This window comes from Corticium candelabrum, chromosome 1 (genome assembly GCF_963422355.1).
Source record: "Corticium candelabrum chromosome 1, ooCorCand1.1, whole genome shotgun sequence".
In the NCBI taxonomy this organism is placed as follows: Eukaryota; Metazoa; Porifera; class Homoscleromorpha; order Homosclerophorida; family Plakinidae; genus Corticium; species Corticium candelabrum.
In genome coordinates, this window is record NC_085085.1 from 13,962,505 (window position 1) to 13,989,484 (window position 26,980).

General features: G+C 41.1%; 7 protein-coding genes across 9 annotated transcripts in view; 5 read left to right on the plus strand and 2 right to left on the minus strand.

The window, feature by feature from the left end:
• The first annotated feature begins 470 nt into the window (after positions 1–470).
• LOC134197418 (purine nucleoside phosphorylase LACC1-like) lies at positions 471–2,141 on the plus strand. Its single transcript, XM_062666742.1, has 2 exons — positions 471–1,428; positions 1,485–2,141. The coding sequence occupies exons 1-2, from the start codon at positions 521–523 to the stop codon at positions 1,834–1,836; spliced, it is 1,260 nt and encodes a 419-aa protein (XP_062522726.1). The 5' UTR covers positions 471–520; the 3' UTR covers positions 1,837–2,141.
• Positions 2,142–2,241: 100 nt separating this feature from the next.
• On the minus strand, positions 2,242–12,973 carry LOC134197428 (U5 small nuclear ribonucleoprotein 40 kDa protein-like). 2 transcript variants are annotated; one of them, XM_062666763.1, is made up of 13 exons: positions 12,833–12,973; positions 8,232–8,288; positions 5,044–5,100; positions 4,889–4,961; positions 4,707–4,800; positions 4,482–4,647; positions 4,357–4,410; positions 3,154–3,222; positions 2,973–3,093; positions 2,816–2,898; positions 2,694–2,755; positions 2,530–2,633; positions 2,242–2,463 (listed from the first exon to the last, which is right to left on the minus strand). In XM_062666763.1, exons 3-13 carry the CDS (start codon positions 5,062–5,064, stop codon positions 2,414–2,416), a joined length of 897 nt encoding a protein of 298 aa, XP_062522747.1. In that variant the 5' UTR covers positions 5,065–5,100; positions 8,232–8,288; positions 12,833–12,973; the 3' UTR covers positions 2,242–2,413. The 2 variants fall into 2 exon arrangements, with proteins under 2 accessions (XP_062522747.1, XP_062522738.1); XM_062666754.1 differs by lacking the exons at positions 8,232–8,288; positions 12,833–12,973 and adding an exon at positions 5,987–6,296.
• On the plus strand, positions 6,296–10,336 carry LOC134197392 (uncharacterized). The gene is made up of 13 exons (XM_062666712.1): positions 6,296–6,714; positions 7,257–7,319; positions 7,557–7,661; positions 7,736–7,867; positions 7,922–8,053; positions 8,158–8,286; positions 8,492–8,647; positions 8,726–8,860; positions 8,945–9,088; positions 9,152–9,289; positions 9,383–9,523; positions 9,622–9,753; positions 9,822–10,336. Exons 1-13 carry the CDS (start codon positions 6,552–6,554, stop codon positions 10,061–10,063), a joined length of 1,812 nt encoding a protein of 603 aa, XP_062522696.1. The 5' UTR covers positions 6,296–6,551; the 3' UTR covers positions 10,064–10,336.
• Positions 10,859–16,546, plus strand: LOC134197400 (purine nucleoside phosphorylase LACC1-like). Of its 2 annotated transcripts, none has more exons than XM_062666731.1 (3): positions 10,859–11,150; positions 14,983–15,893; positions 15,963–16,546. In XM_062666731.1, exons 2-3 carry the CDS (start codon positions 15,058–15,060, stop codon positions 16,366–16,368), a joined length of 1,242 nt encoding a protein of 413 aa, XP_062522715.1. In that variant the 5' UTR covers positions 10,859–11,150; positions 14,983–15,057; the 3' UTR covers positions 16,369–16,546. The 2 variants fall into 2 exon arrangements, with proteins under 2 accessions (XP_062522715.1, XP_062522707.1); XM_062666723.1 differs by lacking the exon at positions 10,859–11,150 and adding an exon at positions 14,416–14,635 and having other exon boundaries at positions 14,700–15,893.
• On the plus strand, positions 11,200–13,716 carry LOC134197441 (uncharacterized). The gene is made up of 8 exons (XM_062666774.1): positions 11,200–11,256; positions 12,070–12,153; positions 12,223–12,354; positions 12,422–12,553; positions 12,620–12,763; positions 12,848–12,924; positions 12,984–13,296; positions 13,356–13,716. The coding sequence occupies exons 3-8, from the start codon at positions 12,255–12,257 to the stop codon at positions 13,610–13,612; spliced, it is 1,023 nt and encodes a 340-aa protein (XP_062522758.1). The 5' UTR covers positions 11,200–11,256; positions 12,070–12,153; positions 12,223–12,254; the 3' UTR covers positions 13,613–13,716.
• Positions 16,547–16,636: 90 nt separating the features above from the next.
• On the plus strand, positions 16,637–24,036 carry LOC134196694 (leupaxin-like). Its single transcript, XM_062665914.1, has 6 exons — positions 16,637–16,739; positions 16,979–17,380; positions 19,585–19,833; positions 21,108–21,532; positions 21,833–22,063; positions 23,417–24,036. The coding sequence occupies exons 1-6, from the start codon at positions 16,727–16,729 to the stop codon at positions 23,681–23,683; spliced, it is 1,587 nt and encodes a 528-aa protein (XP_062521898.1). The 5' UTR covers positions 16,637–16,726; the 3' UTR covers positions 23,684–24,036.
• LOC134196724 (serine/threonine-protein phosphatase 4 catalytic subunit) overlaps positions 23,886–26,980 on the minus strand; it is a 3,982-nt gene continuing 887 nt past the window's right edge. Inside the window, exons 6-12 of the mRNA XM_062665944.1 lie at positions 26,547–26,609; positions 26,362–26,472; positions 26,253–26,303; positions 24,675–24,750; positions 24,547–24,614; positions 24,284–24,484; positions 23,886–24,055 (exon numbers count right to left, since the gene is read on the minus strand). Coding sequence (XP_062521928.1) covers positions 24,005–24,055; positions 24,284–24,484; positions 24,547–24,614; positions 24,675–24,750; positions 26,253–26,303; positions 26,362–26,472; positions 26,547–26,609 — 621 coding nt within the window. The 3' untranslated portion in view covers positions 23,886–24,004. The remainder of the gene's footprint in view (positions 24,056–24,283; positions 24,485–24,546; positions 24,615–24,674; positions 24,751–26,252; positions 26,304–26,361; positions 26,473–26,546; positions 26,610–26,980) is intronic.

A 26,980-nucleotide genomic window follows, 5' to 3' on the forward strand; every position in this document is an offset into this window, starting at 1 on the left:
ACAGACCTGTCTTGTTTGGCTGGTTGTCCAATTGGCAGTATGATAGGTGTGCACTGTGCTCTTTGAATGGGCCAGTGTAAGTTACCGCTAGGGCCGGTACCGCAAAAGAATGGAAAGTAGACAGTGATAGTAGTAGGTGGTGTTCATCTGTCACGTTCATCTAACCTCTAGCCACTTGTAATAAATAGTCTTCTCCTAGTCGACGGAGTCGTGCAGTTTTGTTTACGTCAGTAATTGGTTTTTGTCCTGAATTTGCATGCCACAAAAGCAAACTTCAATAATTATACTTTTCCTCCGTTCTCGATATAATCTAGCACTCTTCTGACGCCTTTCAGAAGACCAGAAAAGGTGCCCTTTACTCTTTAGGCTGTTACGAGAACACTTGACGAGTGTACACCAATGTCTGCCCACTCGATTCGCGGACGTCCAGGAAACCGAGGCTCTGGCTCACGTGCTTCCGCTCCCTAACATGGCTGTGGTCATCCTAGGCTGCAGAGCTCCGAACGATGTTGCATTACCGATGATGATTAGACGAGTGGAATTAGGAGTTAAGATCTACAAGGATTTTCAAGTGTCGTCTGTCGAACATCGCAACTGGAAACTGATATTGACAGGCTACAAGGGCAGCGGTCAGACACTCAGTGAAGCTGCAGTGATGAAAGTGCTCGCCTTAGAAAACGGCATAGACGAAGAGAATGTTCTTCTCGAAGAAAGAGCACGCTCGACAGTAGAGAACGCCTACTTCACCAAACTGATGATTGACGAATTGGATATCAATGAAATTCACGTCGTTTCGTCAGAATTCCACATTCCACGAAGCAAAGTGATTTTTGATACGTTCTTCCACGAACCGACGTATACCGCTCATTATCACGGCGCTCTCGATAGCGAGCAGACAAAAGAAGAAAGAAAGAAGAAAGAGGAATACGAGATGAGCATGCTACATCACAACATTCACCTCTGCATCACTGATTACGGATCTAGAAAGAAACTGTTGATTTTCAAATCTGCTATGTTTTCTATTGAGGGATTGGTTCATGGGTTTACAAGTAGAGAAGGTGGTGTGTCTCGTTACAAACCCTTGGCTTCGTTGAATCTTCATTTTAACCCCAGACGCAGAGATCCGAAAGTGTGTGTTCGTGAGAACTATCGAAGGATAGCTGCTGCTATGGAGCTTAACGTGGACGCCTTTCATAATCCGCAGGCTGTACACGGAAGAGATATCTGGGTTATCGGTGATTCGCAGCCAAATTCTTATGATGGCATTGTAACGGATCGCCTTGGAGTCGTCATTACTGCTCCTGGTGCAGACTGCATGCCCGTCTTGTTGTGTGATCCGGTTCGTCGTGTGATAGGTGCCTGCCATTCCGGATGGCGAGGGACCGTGCTGCAGATTGCTTCTCATGCTGTTGAAATAATGAAAACAAGGTTGGAGTATCAGATGGTTACATACTAAGGTAACGTGACGACATAGTATTTGATAGGTTTGGTTGCAATCCGACTGATATCAAGGTGGCTGTCGGGCCCTCAATCGGTCCGTGTTGTTTCGAAGTTGACAAAGATGTCGAACAACAGTTTGACAATGCATTCGTCATTCGACGGCCTCAACGGGCTAAAGCGCATGTCGACCTATGGGGTTGTCTTTACGTCTCTTTACAAGCAAGTGGCATTCTTGCAGAAAATCTCGATGTGCCACAACCGTGGAAGAAAACACAAGGACAGTTTACTTCTACTGTAACATACTGCACAATGTGTGATCCTGATGATAGGTTCTTCTCTCATCGTCGTCATGGTCTCCAATTCGGAACACAGCGTGGCATTCTCATGATGAAATAGTAGGTACTACTATGTAGTTGCTTGATGCAATTGATATTGGCTGTGTAGGCATGTCCACGTAGGTGGTTCAAGTCAACAGTCTGTTTCTTGTGAGACAACCGTCATAAGTTTGTGGCAGATTAAACTAACAGCACACTGGGCCCATCCATACCTGCAATACATTACCGAAACTTGAAGATACACACATCCTCTGTTGATTACACCTCCTTAAGGCATTGGGACCAATGAAACAAGTGTTAGCCAGTATCCTGTAGAGATCGTTTCTGCTGCTCCAACTGTTGCCTGTAAGTGACATTATTAATTAATGGTTCTCGATTGTAACTATTTTATAAAAAACAGCAGGCCAGCTGTATTCAATTGTGTGCATGTAATTGATTAAGAATGATTGGCACACGAGAATGAAAGTAAAACACTGAGAGGTATCACTCAAGTTGGTAGACAAAGTAACAATGTACAAACTTTTCGTTTAGCATCAGTGTTAGAACTCCATGTTCTCGCGTTACCGATTGTCAGTTAACAGATCAATACAGCAAACCAATATGTACCATTACACGCTTGTACCTTCACTTCCTAATCTCTAATCTAGTTCACCAACGTACAACTGCTTGTCACTCGAACAGGACAGTACTAAAACACAACACCAAACACCATCGATTCCTGCCTTAATTTTACTCATTGCAGTCACGAACTTACATATCGGCTCTTTAGGATGAAAATCGACATCATTAACAGACCCTCGATGTCCAGGTAATCTATAAACTATCTGACAAGTCGCCGTGTTCCAAACATATACAGACCTACACATAAAACGTGACTTAGGCAATAAATATTTACTCCAAAAATTTCGTGTCAAATACCTATCTGCCGATCCAGCAGCAATTCTCTGACCGTTGGGAGACCACGCACATCGCAGTAGATTCTAAGCAACAGGACAGTAATACTGCATCCTATACACAGACAATAAATAAATTTATAAGACCTTCTCGAAGTTGTGTTGAACACCGGAAAAGATTTTGAGCATACGCTGCTGGGGAGCAAACGGTCTGATATCCCACATGACGACTAGAGTAAACAGTAAAATTGTATACGTGTTGAGCCGTTTGGGTGTTTGTCATTTTGGTGTGCTAAGCACTAACTGGAGTTGTCCATTGAATTGGACAAAAGATACGAACCGTCCGGACTGAGTCTCAGGCTGGTGACCGTGTCTGCATGACCAGGTAGAGTATACAGCACATCAGACTTTCTTAGATCCCATATCTGAAGCCAATAGATATTTACAGTCAAACTCTACACACGAATTACAATTTTTTATCATACTTTGACAATGTTGTCGATGCCTCCGGATGCAATCTGATCTCCGTTGTCGTTGAAACAGACAGCAGTCACCTAGGTAACAGAACAAAACAAAATAACAAAGATCCGGAGGTATGACGTGGCGGGAGAGGGTCTGGCTGTGCGTGCTCACAATGTAACGTCCATCAGGGGTTCTTCAACCTTTCAATAAACATGCGTGTTTGTATATTATCTAAATAAAAATATTTGAAAAATAAAAAAATCAATAAACACTTGACACACCAAGTGACCACGTTTGTATATGCATATGTGCAGATAGTTGATTGCACCAGATAGGATGTTATATGGTCATGTCATTGTATGCATAGGTATAGATTTTATATGCATAAATGTTGTCACTTAGGGTGTATTCGTTTGGGACCTTTCTAGAAACAGATAGAGTGGAGAGGCCCGCTAGTGTGTTCGATTGGGCACCTTACCTTTTCCGAATAGAATGAAAAGTTTCCCAAACCTTTCCGGAAATGGATAGACAGGAAGGTATTATGCTGTTCGATTGGTAACTTTTCTGTTTCTGAAAAAGGATAGAGCGGATACAGATAGACTTTCCAACCTATCCTACCATCAGTACGGATAGAAAGAGCACCTACACATGTAAATTTGCGTCTCTACCAGCTTTGACCTTCCAAATCAACTTCCAAATCAAAATGTTGCTTTGAATAACATTTCCAGACCACTAGTTGCACTTATTCTGGATTGCCCACGCAAAAGTTGAATGGCAGCTGATTTCTTGTGTTCGGCAGAACAAACTCCCGAAGAGTTAGTAGACATTCTAACAGGCGGAAAAGTAGATGAAACGGCTATGACAAAGTAGATGTACACCTGGAGTGACTCTACGCATGTGCATAGTTCTGTTACCGCCTCATCTATCTCGTTTCGGAAAATTTCAGTTCGATTGGTAAACGTGCCCTGTCTTTTTCCACTCTATCTAACCTAACCTTTTTCCCGGAAAAAAAGATAGTTCCAAACGAATACGCCCTTGGTGTGTCAAGTGTTTATTGATTTTTTATTTTCAAATATATTTATTTAGATATACAAAACACATGCTTATACTGATTGGTCAAGCGTCGTATGATAGTCCTCTAGGCGACCGACTTGGCACCATTTCACAGTTAGCAGGTATAGCGAGCAAATGAGGTAAGAAAGTAGGAAGCTAAATAGGATGCTCACCTGGTAGATGTTAGAGAATGTTTGTGCAGCAGTCTTCTGTCTGATATCCCATAGCTAAGACGATGCAAGCAATCAACTCTAACTCCAAGTATGATTTATATCAACTATATTTGTGTTCTGCTAACCTTTATCATTCCGTCATCGGAACCACTGCACACCATCTGATCTCCTCTTCTCGAAGGGCAGCATGAATTCACAAACGACGTATGCCCACGAAAACGCTTCACTCTGACTCCGGACTCAACATCCCAACCAAACACACATTTATCAGTCGAAGCAGAAAACAACACACTACAAAATGACACGCAAACATCAAATAACAAAAAGTGTAAATTAATTCCTTTGATTGCCTGCCATCGGTCGAAAATTGAAGCTCCATGATTGCCCCATTGTGACCCTTCAAAACTGCAAAGTTTTCGCATTCGCCGTAAACATTCCATAGAACTAACATACAAAACAAACAACACAGTGAGTTCCAGGGTCTTATAAAGTGTTAGACGAGTGTGATCAAATATGGAGCATGCTAACTTACAAATTGACTTGTCTAATCCTCCAGATGCAAGAATCTCTCCCACGGGACTGAACTTAGCACAATAAATCTCACTCTACTCATAAACAATGATACACAACAAGCAGAAGGTTAGTAAAGCAAGACACTGTGTCACGGTGAATGTACTACTGCCGTACTTCATGACCGGTCAATAACATTATTGGAGCTTCTAATGCTGACGTCCTTGGAGGTCCCTATACATAACAACACATTACTGATTCGAAGCCCATCGTCACACAAGATAGCACAACCACACTGTAAAGAACCTATAGTCGACCACCTGTCAAAGTCAATCATGAAAAGCACTAGACTATTATCTGCTTGCATTCTTCATCACATAATGCTACTCAAGTACACTGCATTCCATGGTAATTGATTAATTAATTAAGTTAAGGTATGACTTGATATACATCATGAGACATAAAACACACTCAAGCTCAGATGTATAACAAATAGTAAAATGTTGAGATGTAAATCACTACAGAACTACTCGTGGACGTTGTTCAGTTAAACATATGCAGCTCTACCAAACAAATTATCATGAGAGAACGCATTGTAGAGAAGACATCCAGTGCACTGATGTCTAGAGTTCTCTTAGTATATACTCACAGAGTCATCCCAATCTACTGTTGTAACATAGTGTTAACATACTTCCACATATTGATAATTTCTTAATGATCAAAAGATCTTCAATTAGCCACTAACTAAATGTAATCGTTCCTTTGGGAGACAAGTTTGTATCTATAAGAATATGATTGGTCCTTCAACATCATGCAGAAAATGTTAGACAATAAAATGCATGCTTATCAGTATGGTTACTGCTAATTTCAAGTTATGTTCTACGGACAAGTTAATTTAAGAAATCGTAGTCCATGACCAATTTCTGTACTAACCCTATCCTGCACAAACTTCTGCAGGCCATTTTCTTTGAAGTCTTCTTAATTAAACATACCTCTACCTAGCAAGCAAAAGTCTACTGTTTCACGCTCATCAGATAGAATACGACTTTCTATACTTTCTATATACAGTCAGTAGTCACTAAAAACTGTTGTTGTCTTTACACGACGCATGCTCACTCACAGCAGCAACAAGAGAGCCATCTCCTCTTCGTTGGCCATACTCTACCACCTCATGGCGCGGTCTTTTCGCAGGAACAAGAGCTGAAGCCATCATTTCACTCAACGGACGTTTGACAACCGCTGCCATCTTGACTGGAATGCGCACTCTCGATTCCCTATCTCAGAGAGTCAAGACGCATGCGCAGAATTTTCGGGGATGTCCCTTGCTCATATTTACGTGTCGTTTAAAACGTCATGACAGAGGAACAGTTTGCGGGCAAGTTTGTTTCGTTTGATCAGTTTTGTCAGTTTGCATCACAATCTCGTTAATTAACTTTGAAGATGGACTCCGTTACGACGCCTTCCTGCTTTACTCAGAGGGCGATCTAAAGCACGCAGACGCTGCACACGTTCAACTGTCTAAATTAAATTTGCACGTCTTTCACGAGGATCGCTGTACCAAGTGGGGTGATGACATTCTAGAAGTGATCAGCAACGCCTTCACTTCATCTCCTGTCATCGCTGCAATCCTTAGCGAGCAGCTTTTTAAAGAAGACAAGTTGAAACGAAGCCTGAACGCTGCGCTGATGCGATTTAATGAGAAGTGCCAGATTGTTGGTCTTTTACTGAACGTATCAGAAACTGAGTTGTCAGAGTTGACTCCAGCCCTCACCGGATGCACATTGGTTACCTTCAATTGTTGCGCCGACTATGAGTTGTGGGCGAGGAAAGTGCAAGAAAGTGTACTAGGTGAGAACCGTTAATTCCAGTACTGAGTATTCCGTAATATTCTATGCATAGCCTAGCAATTAGTCTGCATGGAAGTGTTGAAGCTTATCCTACAAAAATCCTGGAAGTTCTTTAATTAATTTATTATAGGCTGTCAGGTGACCAGAGTGTCTCAATATATAATTATTGAGTCTGCATGTGATTTTACACGTGCTTGCATGTTCTACAGTGGCAACTATTCATATTCATCACATGCAACGTTTCACAGGCAGACAATGCCAGTGTCCTAAGTGCTCTGACAAAATGCTAGGATATGCAGGTCTATAGCATCCTTTAGTACTTACTTGAAGTTTAGTAAAATATTTTATTTTATGTGTACTTGTTTACATATACAGTAGCTTAAATTTACCAATATGAAATATTGCATGTATATATAGTATTGCATACATAGTAAAATTAATGATTGAAGCAACTGTTTGCGTCAATTATCTTTTGACTTGATTGCATGGTATATAGTGGTTTATTAATCTGAGTTGTGGCTTATTTTTATTGAAATGAATCAGCATTCCATTCTCAAGTGAAAGCAAACACAGAGTCAACAAGGTCACCAGACAATCCTGTGAAAGGTATTTCTCTTATAGTTTTGTTTGTAGGTTGTACGTTTTCCACATTTGTTACCTTCATCCTTCTTATCAATAATGCACACGTGGAAATCCAATGGAATTATAGTACATAGCATATTCCCACATGCAACTTGTGTGCATTGACATGCAGATACATTTTATCACAACATGGCTCAATTTGAGTGATTTTATTCTACAGTTGTTCAACTCATATAATTATTTAACACTATTGACTATTAGAATTTCAAGTACCAGCAATACTGAGAAATATGCGTGGCACGATGTCGAACTCAAATGCTTTGACCGATGGGTTAGCACAACTAGCAGAGGCATCTCATATGGGAGGTCAGTTACATTAGAATTTTTGTGTTGATTGTAAGCTAATTTAGTTGTGTCGAACATGGTCTTTACCATTACAGAACAAGTAAAAGTGCTCATGAAATCAGAAGGAGGATTTGAATTGATTGCAGATATCTTTAGACGACATCAATATCATTCCAATGTGTACAGGAAAGGACTTGGTGTAGTGGCTATGATGTGTTGCCGCAACGGTAAATTGCAGCCCACAATTTCTAATACTGAGATTGCAATGAGTGGTTTTGCAGATGAGAACAGAGAATATGCGGGTAAATGCCGCATACCTCAGTTTGTTGTTCACACTTTCACAACATTTAGCAGCATTCGAGATGTTGTCCAAGAGGCATGTGCTTGTGTCACCAATCTTGCTGATAACAAACGTATGTTTAGTAATTTGTGCAGTTGTTATATATATATATATATATATATATATATATATATAGTTCATTTAATTAAGTTAAGTAATTATGTTAATTATGTTTAGAGAATCACCAATATTTTTTGGATAATAATGTTATTCATCTAATTGCTGATGCCATGGCTAAGAACAAGTCTCACTTGTTGATACAGCGCTGGACATGCGCGGCACTCTTTATCATGTGCAACAAATCAGGTCTGAAAAACATGAAAGTACAATATAGAATATACAGTAATAATAAAATTAAAGAAAGCATGACAATTAATGATTGAACAAAGCAATTTTTACCAATTTTTATTACCTAGTATGTTTACTTTGTGCAACATGGAGACTATATAGTCTATTTGAGAAATTTGCACTTTTGATTTGCTAATCTCTGTACATTTTACATGTTCAACAGCACATGCCCTTTCTCAATTCACGGAGAGAAACTGGTTGGAGCTTGTGCTGCATGCTCTTCGATATCGAGTCAAATCGAGCACTGGACATGCTGACAAACGAGATCACATTTTACATCAATATGTCTGCAAGCTGATCAAAGCTATAGGATCAGTAGGTATGGATCGAGGCTCAAGCAAATTAAGACAAGAATCTTGAACAATCTGCATTGGTATTTTGTACTTCATTTTGACAGGTCAGTTTGCAGCAGATCTTGTTAATCACGGAGTTCTTCAAGAATGTGAACACAGCCGACAAGAGCTTTCACTCGGGACCCCTGCATTCAATGCGGCAACACAAGCAATATATACTCTTGTAAAGAGAAGTCCAGGTAAACTGGCAAACCAGGAAAACTAATTTGTAAATAGTTTGCACAGTATACTGTGCTTATTGCATTTTGTCTGGCATACTATAGATCAATTTCCTGCATTACAAAGTGGGGGGTGTAGTCTCAATGGTGATCTTGCTCATTTACAGTGGCTATTGAGCACAGCCAAGAGTGTGATGCACTGTGTTGGTGTCCAACTGTACAGTCTTACTGCTATTGCCAACATTGCAGGTTGCATATGCTTGGCCAAGTTAAATTTTGGCATACAGTACCAAGACCTGTTTTGTCTAATAGCAACTGTTCGTGAACACATATCACAGTTTGATGGTTTTCAGTATGTGGTTGAAGTGATGACACTCGACTTGTACAAACATCATGCAGAGATGCAACAACGAGCATGTCAAGTGCTGGCCTGCTACTGCTATGGAAATGGTTGTTATACATTGTACATTAATTGAATTAATTTTTCTCGCCTACAGCAATTATTGATCATGATTACATTTCCGTGTTGTGTATTTGTGCCAGATAACAATCGTCAGTATGCTGGAGAGTGTGGAGCTGTTGAGGCTGTTCTAGATTGCATATCTAGGTTCGCATATCCAGACGGAAAGCCCCTAGTATACCAAGAAGCATTTGCCGCCATCACAAACATGTGCTGCAATACAGGTGAAGTTGAATTTCAATCTACATGTAGTAATAAGTACCGTACATCTGCAGTATTATTATTACAGTTAATGCTATTAAATTGTGTGAATAAAATGTAGGAAGAAACAAGACTGTTGTCGCAGATTGTTCTGGAATACCTCAAATTATTCAAGCAATGCAACAGTATGAATATAATATTGATGTGATACGATGGGGTGCAGCAGCTATCTGTACTTTGTGCAAGCAAAATGGTATTAAGATGGTTGTAGACATAAATGTAGCAGACTAATAGATTTCGTCTACATGTTGTTCTATACAGAGAAGAACGCTGTTATGTGTGGCAACACTACTAGTATTGAGGTTCTGGTTACTTCGCTGGAGAAGAGATCACATGACCAAGTGACTGTGAGATGGATCTGTAATGCTTTCAAAGAAGTAGCTATCCAAAATGCTTCACAGAAACGTAGGACAGTGAAAACTCTAACAGAAGCACATGGCAAACATGGACAACAGGTATCACTGTTGATACAACAAGTACTAGATAGACTCGTAATTAAATAAACTAGATTTGATTTGAGAGTTGAGATTGCCAGATGAGCATTTTAAGCATCAAAACCGACGAATAGTTGAAGCAATGTTGTTTAATTAGATTAATTGAGTTCAGTTTAGATTATGGCAAAGCTAGAGTTTGAAAGTTTTTATGAACATGATTGAATTAGAATGATTTGACTATAGATCAGTAACATGTATAGAATTTTAAAATCTGCAAAATTGGTTGTTGGCTGGCATGCTTCTAGCTCTGACTGACATTAAATTTAAACAGCTTAAATTTAAAGCTGTCCTTGGATGATAGTGTTGTCTTTACTTCGCTTGATGATATGCTTCAGAAAGATGTTATATATAAATCAATTGCTTGCATAAATTACTTGTAAATTAAAGTGTTCAAAATAGGATCTACTTGGATTCTTCATAAAGTCATGTCTTCTTTCTAGACAGCCGTGATGGTCTAAGTACTTCTGAAGCAGGGTTTGCTTCCGGTACTTGTAATAGACTTTACAAACCAGACTGATCTGGTTGAGCACGACGTACCATAAATAATAATAAATAATGATATTTTATTAAACTTTCATCTCTAGACTCTCTCATCTCTGGATCAGACGTGTGCGCCTGTGTGCACCTGGTGTGTGTGTGTGTGTGTGTGTGTGTGTGTGTGTGTGTGTGTGTGTGTGTGTGTGTGTGTGTGTGCGTGTGTGTAAGAAGTATATAACGGTCAGGCTACGCGAGATTACTGTACACAAATTATTACGGAGCTGTGATGGCTGAGCGTTTTATCGCTGTCTCGCGTAGCCAGATCCCTTTCCACCGCGTCATACTTCCGGACGTTTTTAGCGAGTCACGTAGCTCCTCATGATCAGCTACTCGTCCCAGTGACTGAGTCTCGGTCTGCCCTGCCCTCGTCACTGCCAACCGGGTCGAGTCTACACGTAGCCTTTTTCTGCTTCTTTCGCCCAGAATAGCTATCGTCTTTTCCGAAGAAGTCACGTGACTCTTTCTGGACCTCGAGGCTATAAGCTCTCTGGAATCTCTGGAGCTTGCCTGGCAACAAGGTTAGAAGACATAGGTATGCTGCAACAAGGTTAGGACATAGGTATGCTGCATTTCATATCGTTGCCGTATTGTTACATTTACATAGAGCGACGCCCCTGTTATCGGACACCATCAATCATCGGACAGCCGTGCAAGAAGTAAACGAAGTAAGACTGAGCTTTCCTAGAGCCCACAGTAAGAAGGATTAGTAAAGACTGTGATTCCAGACGCGGGACTTCGAAAGGCTTGAAACGGTTATGCTAGGACGGTAAACGTGATCCTTCTCTGCGACCCCGTTCATCGGACACCACCATCATTCACCGAACACGACCTCCCCCATGAAAACGCAAAAGACAATTCTGCAACTTCGCACCTGAGATAGGTTTATAGGTGACTAGCTAACACAACAACACTATCACTGTCCCCGCTTGCTACTCTCCAGAAGAGATAGCGCACGCTCATTGAGTCGAGGTAACGCCCCTTTCGTCGGACACTCGTTTTGTCTTTGCAGCAGCAGTCTGCAGGTAATAATGTCATGAGAGAGAGTTGGAAGGAAATATCGTACGGCCCCAATTCGTTTGACCTTTATTTGACTCAGCAACGGTTATTAGCGGAAACTGCTGAATGTTCTCTGTTGACAAGCTCACTCTGTTGGCATCTACTAGCCCTCCGGTGCTGTCTAGTCTTACCAGCGTAAGAATTTGAACTCCTGAGTGTCTTGCAGCACAACTGCACAGGCTTGATGCACACGGATGTAGCAGACGATTCACGTCATCCATGTTCTAGCTTTGCGGTGAGCATATTCTCCCAACTCGCACAGGAACAGCCCGTGCTTTCCTTTCAAGGTCCCTAAATTGTTACTTGGCTCTGAATAGGACGTTTGCAGGTGTTTCTATCTCAGTTTGATATCTACCATTGCCTGATACTTACCAACATTGCAACCATTGTTCACCCATGCCCTTGCATTGACATTTCTTTAGACTTTCGATCCTGGTCTGTGAAAGAAACGGCTATTTGGCTAAGAACAGTTGGATGTGAGGAAGTTGTCACAGCTTGTTTTATTGGTGGGTTTGCACAGTCACTGCATGCTTGAGGCACTAATGAACAAAGTTGCACACTCCCTGTTGTTCTAGATGAAGACATTGATGGAGAAGCGCTGCAACTAATGACAGAAGAGTCCAGACTTGTAGAAATTGGAGTAAAAAAGATGGGGGCAAGACTCAGACTTATAGAGAGAATTGAAGAACTGAAGACACAAATAACGGGTAGGCATATCAGTGGCAGTAGTCTGTCTAGATATCTGGTCTACAAATTGCTTCTTCTTGCATGTAGAAGTACAAGAGAAAAGCGAATCAGCACCAATGGACTTCGATTGCATGTCAAACTTCTATGGCAAGCTACCAAAGGAACGGCAAGCGTTTCTGAAAGCCCACCGTCCTTGGCTGTACAACCAGTACATGCACAGTAAGTGTACATGCACGTTCAAAAATACAACCTCCGCTGTCTTTAATTCACTCTATGTTGATCTAGGCAAACGATTCATCAGAAGTGAAGTGCGCAAACACTTCCCCATCGCCACCACATTTGCGTCGGCGGGAGAGCAAGAGAAGCTGGAAGGGCTGGTCAAGAACCTTGAAAGCAAGTGCTCTGTGCCAGAAATCGGGTTTGGGCTAGGTACGTAGTCTCTGAAGCACACTCGTAATTACAGTAAAATTAGTATAGTAATTATTAGAGTGTCCTCACCTCATTGATTTGTAGTTGGAATCCGCTACCATGCCATCCAGACTACTAGAGAAGCTAGGAGACGTCAGAAAGAAAAGGCGAGAAGACCGAACGTAAGGCAATTTACACTGTACCTCTTTCCACAAACATGTTTTCACAACAACTTGAATAGGGGGCTGAAGAAACGACCAAAAGCTCCCTCAACGACAGGTTGGCTCACAAGACTGCTGTGACAGCTCACAACGTGGACGAGCACGAGTCTAGTAATGACCCTGAGGAGGATGGACAACCAGCTGCATGTTCTGGCGAAACCAGACATAGCAGAAAACGACCAGCAGATGCAGCATTGGAAGAGCCGCCGCCGAGAATTTTTTCTTGCTCATCGATGGGAAGAGGTCGCCGTGGCGAAAGACAATCCCTAGACAGCCTAGGGATCGCTCCGACGGACACGAGCGACCTCACGGCAACGAATGACAACCATCCTGGTTTGAATACATCTTGGAGCATGCGCAAATCCACTAGTCTAACATTTTTTGCCTGCTAGGAGATGAATTGTCGCAGCGGGACAGCAACATCATCGTGGCTGCAGTCTTGAAGCTGCCAAGCGTCAAGGACGCAGTCATGGGCAAGCTTCGTCTTCTAGCTAGGCAGCTAGGAGTACCACGCTACTCGTCCAAAGACAAAAATTGGCTAGTTCTGGAGCTAGCCAGGCTGTCGGTTCAACAGGGCTGGGTAAAGAACCTTGGGAACAAGGACGTTCTTTCACCCGAGAACGTTTCTGTTACACGCTATTTTGAATAGTTACTGCGCATGTGTGAATTTTTGTTGTACACTATACGTGTATGTACTGTAGTCTAGGTGATTAGCTGATTAGAGTGTTTAATTGAAAATATATAGACACTATTCAACCGTTTGCTATCAGCGCTCCCATACAAGGGTTAAATGGGTTGTTGGCGTTTTGGGGGGTTCTGGGGGTTCTAGGGGTTATTGGGGTTCCATGGGTTATTGGGGTTCCATGGGTTATTGGGGTTCCATGGGTTCTAGAGGTTCTTGACGCATGGGTTATCATGGTAATGCGCAAATTCTGGGTTATTCAAAACCCAGATATAATAACCAATGTGGGTTTTGAGTGGCTTTTGTCCGGTTTTGTAGGCATTTTACGAAAACCCGGCTAGGGTTAATGGGTCATTAACCCAACCGGGTTTCGCTACTTTCCCTAGGAAAACCCTACCTAAAGCCATGAAAAAACAATGTGGGTTTCGCGGCATATTCCCTGTGTGACCTTGCACCGTCACGAAGTGCAGCACGTCATCGTTGGTACAACCAGCTGTACCGAATGCAGGAACTTTGTTTATTATCAGAGCAGCTAGAACCTTCACCCCTGCTTCTCCTAGGTAAAGCTGAATTAGGTAACGTCAAGTCCTTGTCAACGCGCGCTACGCAGCGAGCGACTTTCTTTGCAAAGGGTAAAAGAGCGTTTTAGCACTTCAATCCTGCCCACTCATCGGTTTCGGTTGTCGTCTTTTTTGTTGAATGGCTAGTTCGTTCAAGCGACATCTTTTACACGTCCTAGTGGGGGCGTGGTTGTAGGAGAATTGACTCAGAATTGCCATCAAGCACTCTAGGCAAGTGTTCTGCGTTCTGCGGCGTTTCAGATAGCTGAATTTAATCAACTGCAGTTATTTGAAACCTAGAGCTGTTGCTGAGAAGGTAGGAAGGCAAGAAAATGGGTGTCCGACGATTGGGACCGTTACCACGGGCGTTTGACCGACTGTAACTCATACAGATCTTGGCTGACATGCAGGGTAACAACACGATTTGTAGGTAAAGAGTTGTTGATTAGCACTATATAAGTAACTAGGCTGAAAGATACGTGTGTGCAATTCAGACGCTACTGTCCGGTGAACGATGCGTTTGTCCGATGAACGGGGTATGCAAGGCTCCGCACAGTTTTCAATCTCATTCTAAGCAGAGAAGAGGTACAATGCTCTCTTTTGGTGTGCTCGATTACAACTTGGATACCTACATTTATGATGTGGTAAGGACTGCGTTCAAAAACGAATAACTGAGAACTCGCGTCTGGAATATGATGGTGTCCGAGGAACGGACCCGCGCTCTACGTGTTCTGTACAAATATACACACAATGGCTGTTGTCATTCTTGGCTGTAAGGTTTTGCCTTCGTTGGCTAGAAGAATTGAAGTAGGAGTGCAGATTTACAAACATCTGCAAAGAGATGCTTCCTTCATGGAACAAAAGGTTTTGATCATGGTGGGTCCCAGTTCAGTAGGACAGACATTCAATGTAGCTACAAAGATGCGAGATATTGCTGTGGAAAGCGGCATTGCCGAAGCAAACGTTTTGCTAGAAGATCAAGGAAAGAACACCGTTGAAAATGCGTATTTTAGCAAACGGGTGGTTGATGACTTGAAGATCAATGAAATTCATCTTGTGTCGTCAGAATTCCACATTCCACGAAATAAAATGATTTTTGGAAACTTTTTTCACAAGCCGTGCTATAACGTTTACTATCATGGAACTAAAGAGGAAATAACAAAGGAGGAAAAGGAGGCTGAGGACAATGAGATAAACATGGTAGATCACAATATTCACTACTGTATTACTGATTATGGATCCAAAGAAAAACTGTTGACATTTACATCACCTGTGTTATTGATTGATGGATTTATTCATGGCTTTACCACTCGGATTGGTGGTGTGTCTTGTTATGAGCCAGCAGCTTCCCTTAATCTTCTTTTCAAGCCTTCTAATCGAGATCCAATGATCTTCGTTCAAGAGAACCGGAGAAGAGTAGCTGCTGCTATCGGCATTAACATGAAAACTGCTCAGTGTGTCAGAGTTGCACATCAAGCAGATGTCTGGGTTGTTGGTGACCCAAGGCCAGACTACTATGATGCCATCATAACTGATCAAGCTGAAGTTGCTATTGTTACTGCTTTTGCTGATTGCATGTCTATTTTGTTGTGTGATCCCGTTAATCATGTTATAGCTGCTATCCACATAGGATGGCCCCGATCTTTGCGACAGATTGTTAGTCAAGTTATAGAAATAATGAAAATGAGGTACAGCATGTCACACAATCTATTGATATTGGTGACGATTATGTTTGGTTGTTTATGTTTATTGTTTAGATTCTCTTGTAATCCAGAAAATATGAGGGCTGCTCTTGGACCATCACTTGGTCCATGCTGCTATGAATCAGTAGATGTCTTGTTTGATGACAGCGATGTCACTGTCAGGGAATTTATTATAGCAAATCCAGAGTGGAAGTGTCCTCATCTGGATTTGTGGGGATATCTTTATATCACTTTACAGAAATATGGTTTATTGGAAAAGAACATGGACGTACCAAAACCATATCATGAGAAAATCAATCCTTCTGTTATCTTGTTTTCATCCACAGTTTCTAGATGTACATGTTGTGACCCTGGCAAGTTGTTTTTCTCTAGTACTCGAGATGGCCCTCAATTTGGCTGCTCCTTGGCTATCATACTAATGAAGTCATACTCTATCAGAGGATTGAAAAGTCTTTTGTAATACGTGTGTACGGGTGTACGGATATTTAGAGGAAGCAATCCACGCTAATTAGCAGATTACAATGAAGTTGATAGACTCATGATCAATTTTACTATAGCTTACAATTTATTTCCAGAACGTGTAGCTGGTAGGTCTGATATTGATGACAGAGAACAATAAAATATCGACTATAATTAGAGTCTGACAGGACAATGGTAGAAATTGGTTTTGCGGTGTGACCGCCATCCGTATCCGGCTACAACGCCTTCAAGCTTCCGCGCATGCGGATTGCTCACTACTGTGCATTCCAAGAAACCAACGTTGTTCTAAGTTCGACGTACAGGTTTCTTCTCTCTATCGTGATTACTTCGACGTCGCGATGGATGACCTAGGTGAGAAGAGGCTGAAACGTTATAGACGGAACAGAATGTTGTGAATGTCGTGAAGTTGTAAGTGGTTTGAACGGTGACGTACGACTTCGCTGGCTACTTGCTTGACACAACATTGTAAAAGACGCGTTGCATTCTTCATGTCGACTATTCGTACATAACGTGGACGTGAAGAGTCTAGAGTCTTTCAGATTGCCGGTAGTCTATACACTGAAATGTTGTTTTTTCTCTTCTCACTCTAGAGGCTCTACTCGCAGACCTTCAGTCGGCAGCTCCTTCCAAGCTGAATGATCCTTCGACTGATTCTCGTCTGAAAGCTGACAGATCGTCTCTAACTGCCCAGGAATGGCCTGCGCCTCCTCCTCCGCTCGACGCAGTCGATGCAGATCCTCCGGAGGCTGTAGATGTTCCGGACGCTCCCAAAGAGGAGCCAGAACCTCAAAATGATACTAAAGAGAAAGAAAGAGAAGAGAGTCCAAAGAGCGAGGACGAAAAGCCTCCTCCCATTCCACCATTACCCAAAGAGTTTCAGCAGGGTCCGACAATGAAGCCACCGACATCAACATCTGCTAATTTGGCAGAATTGGACAACCTGCTGGAAGCTCTCAACACCACGCCGTACACGGCGGAAATTGATTCTGTTGGTGAGTTGCGTGTTGAGATGGAATTTATTAATGGTTTTAGGTGTCTGACTTAGTTTTATATTTAGTTGCTTTACTGACTTGCAAATGTTTGCAATTGGTGCCTTGTTACTGTAGTGTTTCTCTGTTTTATTTTGTCGGCATGCACATCTTTACTCTGACCGACGGAGACTATACAGTGTATGCAGTATGTTTTGCTGATTAATTAATTAATGTTCCACAAGTTTGTAGTGCTGTTAATTAATTAATACACCTATTCTTTATTTGTACGTTACTAGAGTAGATAGTTGTAATTATAAATGATAGTTACCTGTCTGACTTTCTGCGCCTTGTGGAATGAACTAGAATTTATTAAATTGGTCATTTTGTCTGGCAAGACTGGAAGTAAAGTATTGTTGTTGTAGTTTTGGGCGTGTTCAATTTGCAGTTTCTGCTGGTACTGTTGGAACTCGCGTTTGATTCAGTTTTGAAACTGTTCGAACTGATTCCAACAGTTTTGCCCAAGGTGCTGGAACTGCTAGAACTGACAGAACTGACGGAACTGACACCCTCTTTTCTGTAAATTTGCAGACATTCAGTCTGACAGCAATACTGATAGTTTCCTGTGCTCCATTGCTTCGTTTGAGGAAGATTGTCATCCATCACAAGGTCAACAAGAGGCACTGTTACCTGAAGTCGATCTGGTAGTTGATGGATCCATGAAGCCCTAGTAGGCATTGACATTGTTTTGATTTGCAGTTTCGCAAAGCAGTTTTTAGTTTGATTTAGTTCTGGTTCTGTCAGTTCCAACAGTTATGACACACCCTCAGTTTCAGGTCTAGAACTGCAAATCAACTCGCCCCTTGTCACTGATGTTGTGCATGTGGGTAAGACAAGTAAAGTAGGCTGAAAACTAAAAAAGAAGCATTTTTGAATCTGTGGGGTTCTATAATCTTGTCTTTGAAGGGAATGAATACAACTATTACCTTTCTAGGGCTATTTTGACATTACTAGTGACTTACTGAGGTCATGATCATGATGTGTCATTGTGAGGTTAGGAACCAAGGGTGTTAATTTATTCAGTAAAGACACTGGGATGGGTTGGTCTTATTATTTCCTAGACGTTCATATAGATATATAGTGTACTGTTATTAATTCAGTGAATGATGAGTGTGGATTTGTCAATTGGGGCACCTAATGAAATGAAATATTAGAGCAACACTATAAATACAACGTTGAGTTGGGCAATGGTGGTACATTGGTTTAAGGTGTTTAGACACTCTAATAGTATAAAATGTGTGCTGCAAATTGTAATGAGGTACAACATACTAGATAATGATGGCATGGATTGGACGTGTTAATGCCATCATGTGAGAGACCATCCCAATAGCACGTAAGTAAATTACTTTGCTGTCTTTCCATACAGGCCAGTGTACTATATATGAGCCAGTGTACAACCTGTATGTTTATCCAGCCATTGTGACGTAGCCTTATAACCTATAATTGTATTAGACAGTTTTATGATGTGGAAATTAGCGGACTTTATCCAGTGGTGTTTCTATATATATTTCTGCCTTTATTTTGAATAAATCGTGTTTACTCTCGCAGCTTAATGCCAATTTAGAACATTCACTGACTTGCTATATACAGGTCATTATGACATAGGGTTACCCCAAACAGACAGACAAACAAACAGACAGACAAACGCCCAATGAATTTGTATGTGTCGCTGTTTGAGAGACCACCTTTACACAACACAGTAGCCGTATACCATATTTCTTCGATTAAACGCATTTCTCAAAGTAATGCCATAGCTGAGAGTACAGATAAAATGTAAATGACACCCTCGAATAAATGCCGCATTTCATCTATTGCTCGTTTTAAGAAAAAATCGTACAACTTTGGTGGCATACATGAGGCAAACGTTTTGATCTTTACTACACTAATTGGATACTGTGTTCACCACATGACGTCTCAAATTGTGAAATGCGTACCAATAAAGTAAGTGTACAAATAAGCGCCGCCCTCGTTTAACTGCCACAGTTGGAGTGTTAGCTAAAAAATATATGTCATGGTGTTTAATCGAAGAAATATGGTAAATGTTTGGGATGGTATAGAGGCGATCGTAACAAGTTTGTATTATTGAGGTTGCAAATGATTTATAGTATGAATAAGAGATCAAGTGAAACTGGTACTACCAACTGATCCACTGCTTTCTTATTACATAGCATTGTCACTGACCTCTAACAGAATTCCTGAATCTCAGCCACCGGCAACGACAGTGATGAGTCCATCACATGCCAATGTCAAAGCTCTTCTCTCCGAGTTGGACGACGTCATTGAGTCAGACAACAAGGCAGCTAGCAATAACAATGATGATGTCAAGTCGATGACTGAAATTAGAGCAAGCACCACTACTGCCACTAAAGAGCTGGATGCTCTAATGGCATCGTTATCAGACTTTAAAGTGTCAGCAGGTGAGACAGTAGATTCAGTTGTGGTAAGTAGCTGTAGATGTTGACTAATTTTTAACTGGTAGACAAGCCACATGGTTTTTGTTGCACTTGCTTACCCAGAAGGTATTGTGGTTATGGCTATGATCTAATGAATTAAGATAATAAATGGCCAACTGGCTAAGTAGCTAATCTAATCTATTTTGTAGCTAATACATTTTGTTTCTGTTGAAATTGTCGGTTATTGTGTGTAATATATTAATGCTTGGTAATTACTAAAGTTTAGTTTATGGTAACTGATGCTTTCCAAAGTCACCAGTTTCTAACTAGAAGTAGGAAGACTTTAGGAATTTTAAGACACTGAGAGACACGTATACGTAACCACCATGAAGCATTTGAATCAAACATGTCACCTTTTATGAAATTCCTGCATGTGGTGTCCACCTACGTGTGTTGCTAATTTTTCTACACACATTTTTAGACTTGCTAATACCGAAAATGTGCTAGAACAATGTGATATCGTGTAAAGGCGAAGGACGAGTTGGGATGAATTTTCCAGACTATTAATGGATAGAGTACTCACTTTTTTCGTCCATCATCTTGTTGGTACTGCTGATATTGTAACAAATGAGTGGAAGTGGCTTGTGTAGTAAAGCCGATTAGGTACAGTAGCTGAGAATGGAAGGAACAAGCTAGCAGACTGTTTTAGATGTGCTATTAGGCCACAAGAAGAATATTAGCTGTGTGACAGGAAATATGGCTCAGAAATTCGTGCACGCATGCATGATTAATATAAAATTAGGGCTACCAGTGAACAGAGTCAGAATTTTGCATTGACAGAAGAGCTGAACAGTGCGTGCCTCCGCAGCAACACGTCGTTGGCCGTTTCTGCTAGTACCTGGATGCAGTCCGGATGCCCGGATAATTTACGTTGTGTACACGGGTATGAGACATTTTTCTAGTTCCGTGAGACCTATTACGACAATTGTGATTTGCTAATCCCTTTCACTGCTATGCATATGTAGATTTGGCAGAAATAAGACATTCTTTCACTACCATAGTTACTACAGGTGCATGTGCAGTGCAGTCAGAATATAAAACAGAAATTGATGCATAGCTGAAAATTGGTGTGTGCGCACCTGTCGAACAACTAATTTCTTCTTGTGGCCTTATGTAGTCAGTTTGTTGAAATTTTTAAGTAGTTTTTATGTTGTCATTGTGCTTAGTTAATTGTTTAGTTGATAGTGCTCATAGTACTACTTCACTGTGTTATGGTCTGATTTGTATTTGTGTGGTAGGTAAGAAAGTAGCTGCTGCAGCTATTTCTACACCGGTAGCTAACGTTGTTCCACAAACGGCGACGACCGATGGTGATGCAGGGGAAAGTACAACAGCTCCGTATGCGATTCCCAAGAAATTAGCTAAATCATCATCAAAAAAGGAAATAGACTCGATGCTGGGGACTCTTCAAAGCGACGTAACAGCACACGGTGTTGATACGACTGCCAAGGGAGTTTGTCCTGCTTGTAAGAAGGCAATTGTAGGGCAAGTGGTGACTGCGTTGGGTGCGACTTGGCATCCGGAACATTTCACGTGCGTGTCCTGTAATATGCAGCTGTCACATCAGACTTTCTTTGAAAGAGACGGCCGGCCATACTGCGAGAAGGATTATCACGACCTTTTCTCACCAAGATGTGCCTACTGCAGCGGACCAGTTCTTGATGTAAGAATTGATTTGTAGGATTTTGTATGTATGAAATGTGGAGAGGTAGTAGCTGGCTTGGTTGAGTTAAGTTAATGCATGCCGATAGATCTATTGCTAACTGAATAAACAGATCTGAGTGTTGGTTGGTTGTTAGATTTGGAACGTAACATTAAAGTATTATCTCTGTGGGCACTCTAATGCCACATATCTAGCTAAACTAAAACATTAATAATTATATTGAATCAATTAAAGTAATGTCACACCGATAGTCGAAGTGTCAACATTTTTATATGTATGGTAAACTTGGTCTCTTTTCAGAGTTGCATCACTGCTATGGGAAAAACATGGCATCCTGATCATTTCTTCTGTTCTCACTGTGGCCGACCGTTTGGCACAGAAACGTTTCACGAGAAGGATGGCAAAGCCTACTGTGAAAAGGATTATTTTGAGTTGTTTGCACCTCGTTGTGGGGCATGCAACAAACCGATTATGGAAGGCTTTGTGTCAGCCATCAATCAGCAGTGGCACACAGAATGTTTTGTGTGCTGGGTAAGGAGCATTTGTTGACGCGGTGCTGTTCTATTGTTTGTCTACTATACTGTTTCATGTAGTTACAGTGAACTCCGCTTTATCTGCCACAATTACTTTTGTCTAGAGCCTGGCGGATAACAAATTTAATGTAGGAGTACAACCCGTTGTGGCATTGGACTACTCTTACTCGCTGCAGTAGTTTTCTCAAATCTTCCAGTTTTGAGAGGATCTCGGCATACTGTTGTTTTGTCACCTCTGAATGTATAGAGTCATACTCAGAGCTCCTTTTTCATGCCTAATGATATGTCGGTTCTTGATTCTTGCAGCCATCATGATTTTATGTTTGTTGATCCACTTGTGGGTTTTAACATATTTACACGTTTTGTTAATAAAGATAAGTCGAAGGTAACAGTGGGCAGGAGCCAAGGCCTGTTATGTGGGGCATTAGGAGACATCTACGTAGTGTCCTACAACTTTATGGCATTTAGTTCAGATTTCGGTAGTTGGTGGAATGTGCAGGATGGCAGATAACATTTCATGCTTTGTGAGTCTAATGAATCAATTCACCTTATTTGTAAGGAGATGAAGTTGTTTATGGATAAGTGGTGGCAGATAAAGCAGAGGTTATTGTAGATTATTGTAGTCTTGTGTTTTTTGAGTCTATGATGTAGATGATTTTGTTATCAAATTAGGATTTACCCCTACTCATAAGCAACTTACTTATCATATCGTAATACTAATTGCCTTCTCTCACCAGTAATAATAGATATGGTGTGTGTGTGTGTGTGTGTGTGTGTGTGTGTGTGTGTGTGTGTGTGCATGCATGCATGCATGCGTCTGTCTGTCTGTCTGTCTGTCTGTCAATACATATTTTCAAACATTGAACTGTTATACATCAACTGCAAATCACTAAAGTAAATCTATCTGTCTGTCTGCGTCCCTACCTCCATTGGATGTGTTGCAATTGACACAACGCATGCTGCAATGCCTTCCTCTTGCACACTGATCGGAGTACTCTACCCATAGAGACGAGAATAGAGCAAAGTGTAGGCACACTGGCAGAAATTCTGTGGGTTCTTATTAGCAGTATTTAACATAACATTACTCGCTTGACATGATTGGGCACTTCTCATCAGTGATCAAAGTCTTGTTCATCATTGTCAGGGAGAACGAGGGACTGGAAATGTGTACAACAGCTTGAAACTAGCTGCTGCGGCATAAACACTGTAAATTGATGCACGGAACTTCATTCTGTATGTTTGTCTTCTAGTATGTGTATAAGCAATAGTACATTGATGTAGATGCTGTGTGTATATGACAACTGCACAGTGTCATGCTTCCATTAACTTATAATTTTATTATATCTGTTAGGCTTGTAAGAAGGCATTTGCAGGTGGCAACTTCTTTGAGCACGAGAACAAGCCGTTCTGTGAGTTTCACTACCACGAACGTCGAGGTAGTCTTTGCTACGGCTGCCATAAGCCAATCCTTGGTCGATGCATCACAGCAATGAGCAAGAAATTCCACCCAGAACACTTTGTCTGCGCTTTCTGTCTCAAGCAATTGAACAAAGGAACATTCAAAGAGAGTCACGAAAAGCCGTACTGCCATCCATGCTTTATCAAGTTGTTTGGCTAGAAGCAAACGGCTTTGAGTGCCGAAGGAGACTTGTAGGAATCAAATTTACTGATAGACTTTGACATTTAGACTTTGGAGTTGACTGTTTTGTTACAGTTTCGGGATGGAAAAGAGGGATTTTATGTCAGGTGGGGAAGTGTGATTATTATGATAGGATATTGCATACGATCTGTTGATTTGTCATTGTTGTCTGTTCCACTCATTTCATTTTTGCCCATTAGGCATTTTTATTGGTATGGAATCGGGTTGATGTGGTATCTTGTTAATTAAAACGACTAAAAGTATGCCGACTATCCAGTTTCTACTGTAGATGCCAGTTGTCTACAGGAAGTAATCTGGGATAGGTTTCTTCATTGGCGTTCCTCTTGCCATCTGCAATGACATGCAAATCGGATTATTTTAGCACTTGTTTGTCATTGTGTGTCTGGGTCAGTCTCATGTTAGTCTGCCTCTGTAAGCATGTATATCAGTATATGTATGTGCGTACTATGTATTGTATGTGTGTGTGTGTGTGTGTGTGTGTGTGTGTGTGTGTGTGTGTGTGTGTGTGTGTGTGTGTGTGCGCGCGTGTGCGTGTGCGTGTAGATCTGTAATGTGTACCTGAGGTGCTGCATCAAATATTGTGAATTCTTTTTGCAAATGTTCATCTAGCTCTAGTATCGCTGCGACATTGGCACACCGATAACAGTAGTTTGGCGCTGACCACACTGTGAGAACCGTTTCGTTGAAGTGCCACTTGTAGCCTTCCATGACTAGTTGATGTGCACGACAGATCATTTCAACGTTGTTGGATGCATTGAACTACCCAACATTCATACAGCAGTTAGCATCTCTCTCCATGCACCAGTCAAACACCGTCTTACCTGTGCGACTACATCACTACCAAAGAGAAATCCGGCTCCTCGTGGACTGATCCCCCAACCTTCGATATCTGTGATGAGACGACACGTAATGCTCTGTCTATTATGTGCACATTGAATGTGGAACTAACCGTCTGGATCTGACCACAAGAGATCACACATAGCACCATCGTGAGGAACTTCCCGCTTCCTGTCAATCGCTCTAATCTGAAATCAGTAAGAGCAGTTTTGAATATCTATTGCTTGGACATTTCATAAAGAATCTGTAATGCCAATAACCCTTTCGTTGACCCTGCATGCAGACTGTGTAACATGCTTAAGGCCATACAAACTACATATATAGTTTTGCATCAGTGCCCACATCACTTGCAAACTTCCCGCATGCCCCTCCTCTAGACATCTGCATATGCACCATCTGCCATATTGTCAGGTGATCACAGTCAACCAGGCAATATTGCGTTAATATTAAATTATGAGTAGAAGAATGTGTTAATATTAAACAGATACCACTTACTACTGTACACGTGTACCTAAATTCAGGACGAAGCTATATATATATATATATATATATATATATATATATATATATATATATATATATATATATATATATATATGTCATAGTAAAGGTTGAAGGGAGGTAGTTTGTCTTGTGTTGTTACTGTATTTAGCTGTGCGTTGTACGTGTGTTAGTAAGCCCCCAGTGTGAACTGCATTACTGTGTGATGCAATAGAAATAAATATTATTATTATATTATTATTATTATTATATGTAGTTTGTATGGCCTAATTAACAATGTGCCGTCACACTATGATACTTATTATTACTAAGAAGGCAATAATTCCATTTTCCTAATGGGGGGCATTTCCAGATATTATGTAGACCTCCAGGTATTACGTTGAGACATGTGAAATGTCTCCAAAATGACAAAGAAACCTTACAAGTTTGGCTATGCTGCACTGTTGTCAAAATTGGCAAATGTATTACAAACTGTTCAAAATGAGAAATTGATTGCCAATTTGTGGCTATCAGAATAGTTTTGTCTTCTTTCTTCTGTACATTTTGCTTCTCGCAGAACTTCTTTAATATAACATTGTTACAGCTGAAACTTGCGAGAACAAGGTAGAATGAACTGAAAAGTGTACCCAGAATGACAGAGAAATGGAACATTTAAAACAAACTAACGTGCATTCTTTGCTATGAATTTGAATGTCTGTCGTGCTCAACTAGATGAGCCTGGTTGATCATGAAATCTATTTCAATCTTTCCTCCCAATAAAAAGTTAATCATAAATTCTTATCGGCGATAAGTTATTGTAAATCAGTCTTTTTACAGAAACGTGAATCACAATGCCTGTTTCTGTGATTGAACCCGAACTGCTAAACCCTACTTAGTAGTTCACAATACCACTGCTGAGTTCAACGGCATGCCACTGAGCTCAGCAGCAATACAATGCCTGGTGCACTATGCCTGTGCCACACCATTGGAGTCAACTTCTACTCCAGCAGTGGACGGTGGAAGTAGCTGAGCAGCATCCCAAGGCATGTAATCAGTTCCATACTATGAATGCTATACAACAGTGACACACAGTACAGCATGTTGTGTGAGCCCTGCTGAGCTCAGCGGCAATACTGTGAACAGAAGTGTTTGGAGCAACGACCAACACTCCTATTGAACAAACATACATAGCTCGGTAATGCCGTCTTACCTGGTCTAACGTTGCAATGGATGGCGACAACCCGCCATGTACACAAAAGATCTACGGAAACAACTGGCTTTGTGAGCATTACTTTACACGCCATGTACGACATGCTTACTTTGTTGTCAATGATTGCTGCAAGGCTAAGGTAGTCAAATATCTCTGTGCAATATCTCCATACATTTACCGACCCGTACTTCCGTAGACATTCATCATAAAAGCCATAAACCTATTATGAATGACAATCTTGTGATTAAATGTACATCATCGTATTAGTACTGTACATATACAGAAACGCATTACCTGTGTTATTTGCCGACTTTCATGGTTGCCTCGTATTAGAGTTATTCTATCAGGATACCGTACCTACAACAGTATGTATAAGGTAATGATTAGTTGGTCGACAGTCTTTCTGTCTATCTGTTTCTCTGTCTGCTTGTCTGTCTGTCTTACCTAAAATTTAGCTGCATGTAGATATACTATTGACAGTATTCTTGTCTGTGCTACAGTTATGCTGTATTGTATTTGAAGGGCTACAGATAGCCCTGGAGTAGAATGAATAAACGAACATGTATGTGTGTGTGTGCGTGTGTGTGTGTGTGTGTGTGTGTGTGTGTGTGTGTGTGTGGTGTGTGTTGTGTGGTGTGTGTGTGTGTGTGTGTGTGTGTGTGTGTGTGTGTGTGTGTGTGTGTGTGGTCTGTCTATCTGTCTGTCTGTCTGTCTGTCCACCTATCCGC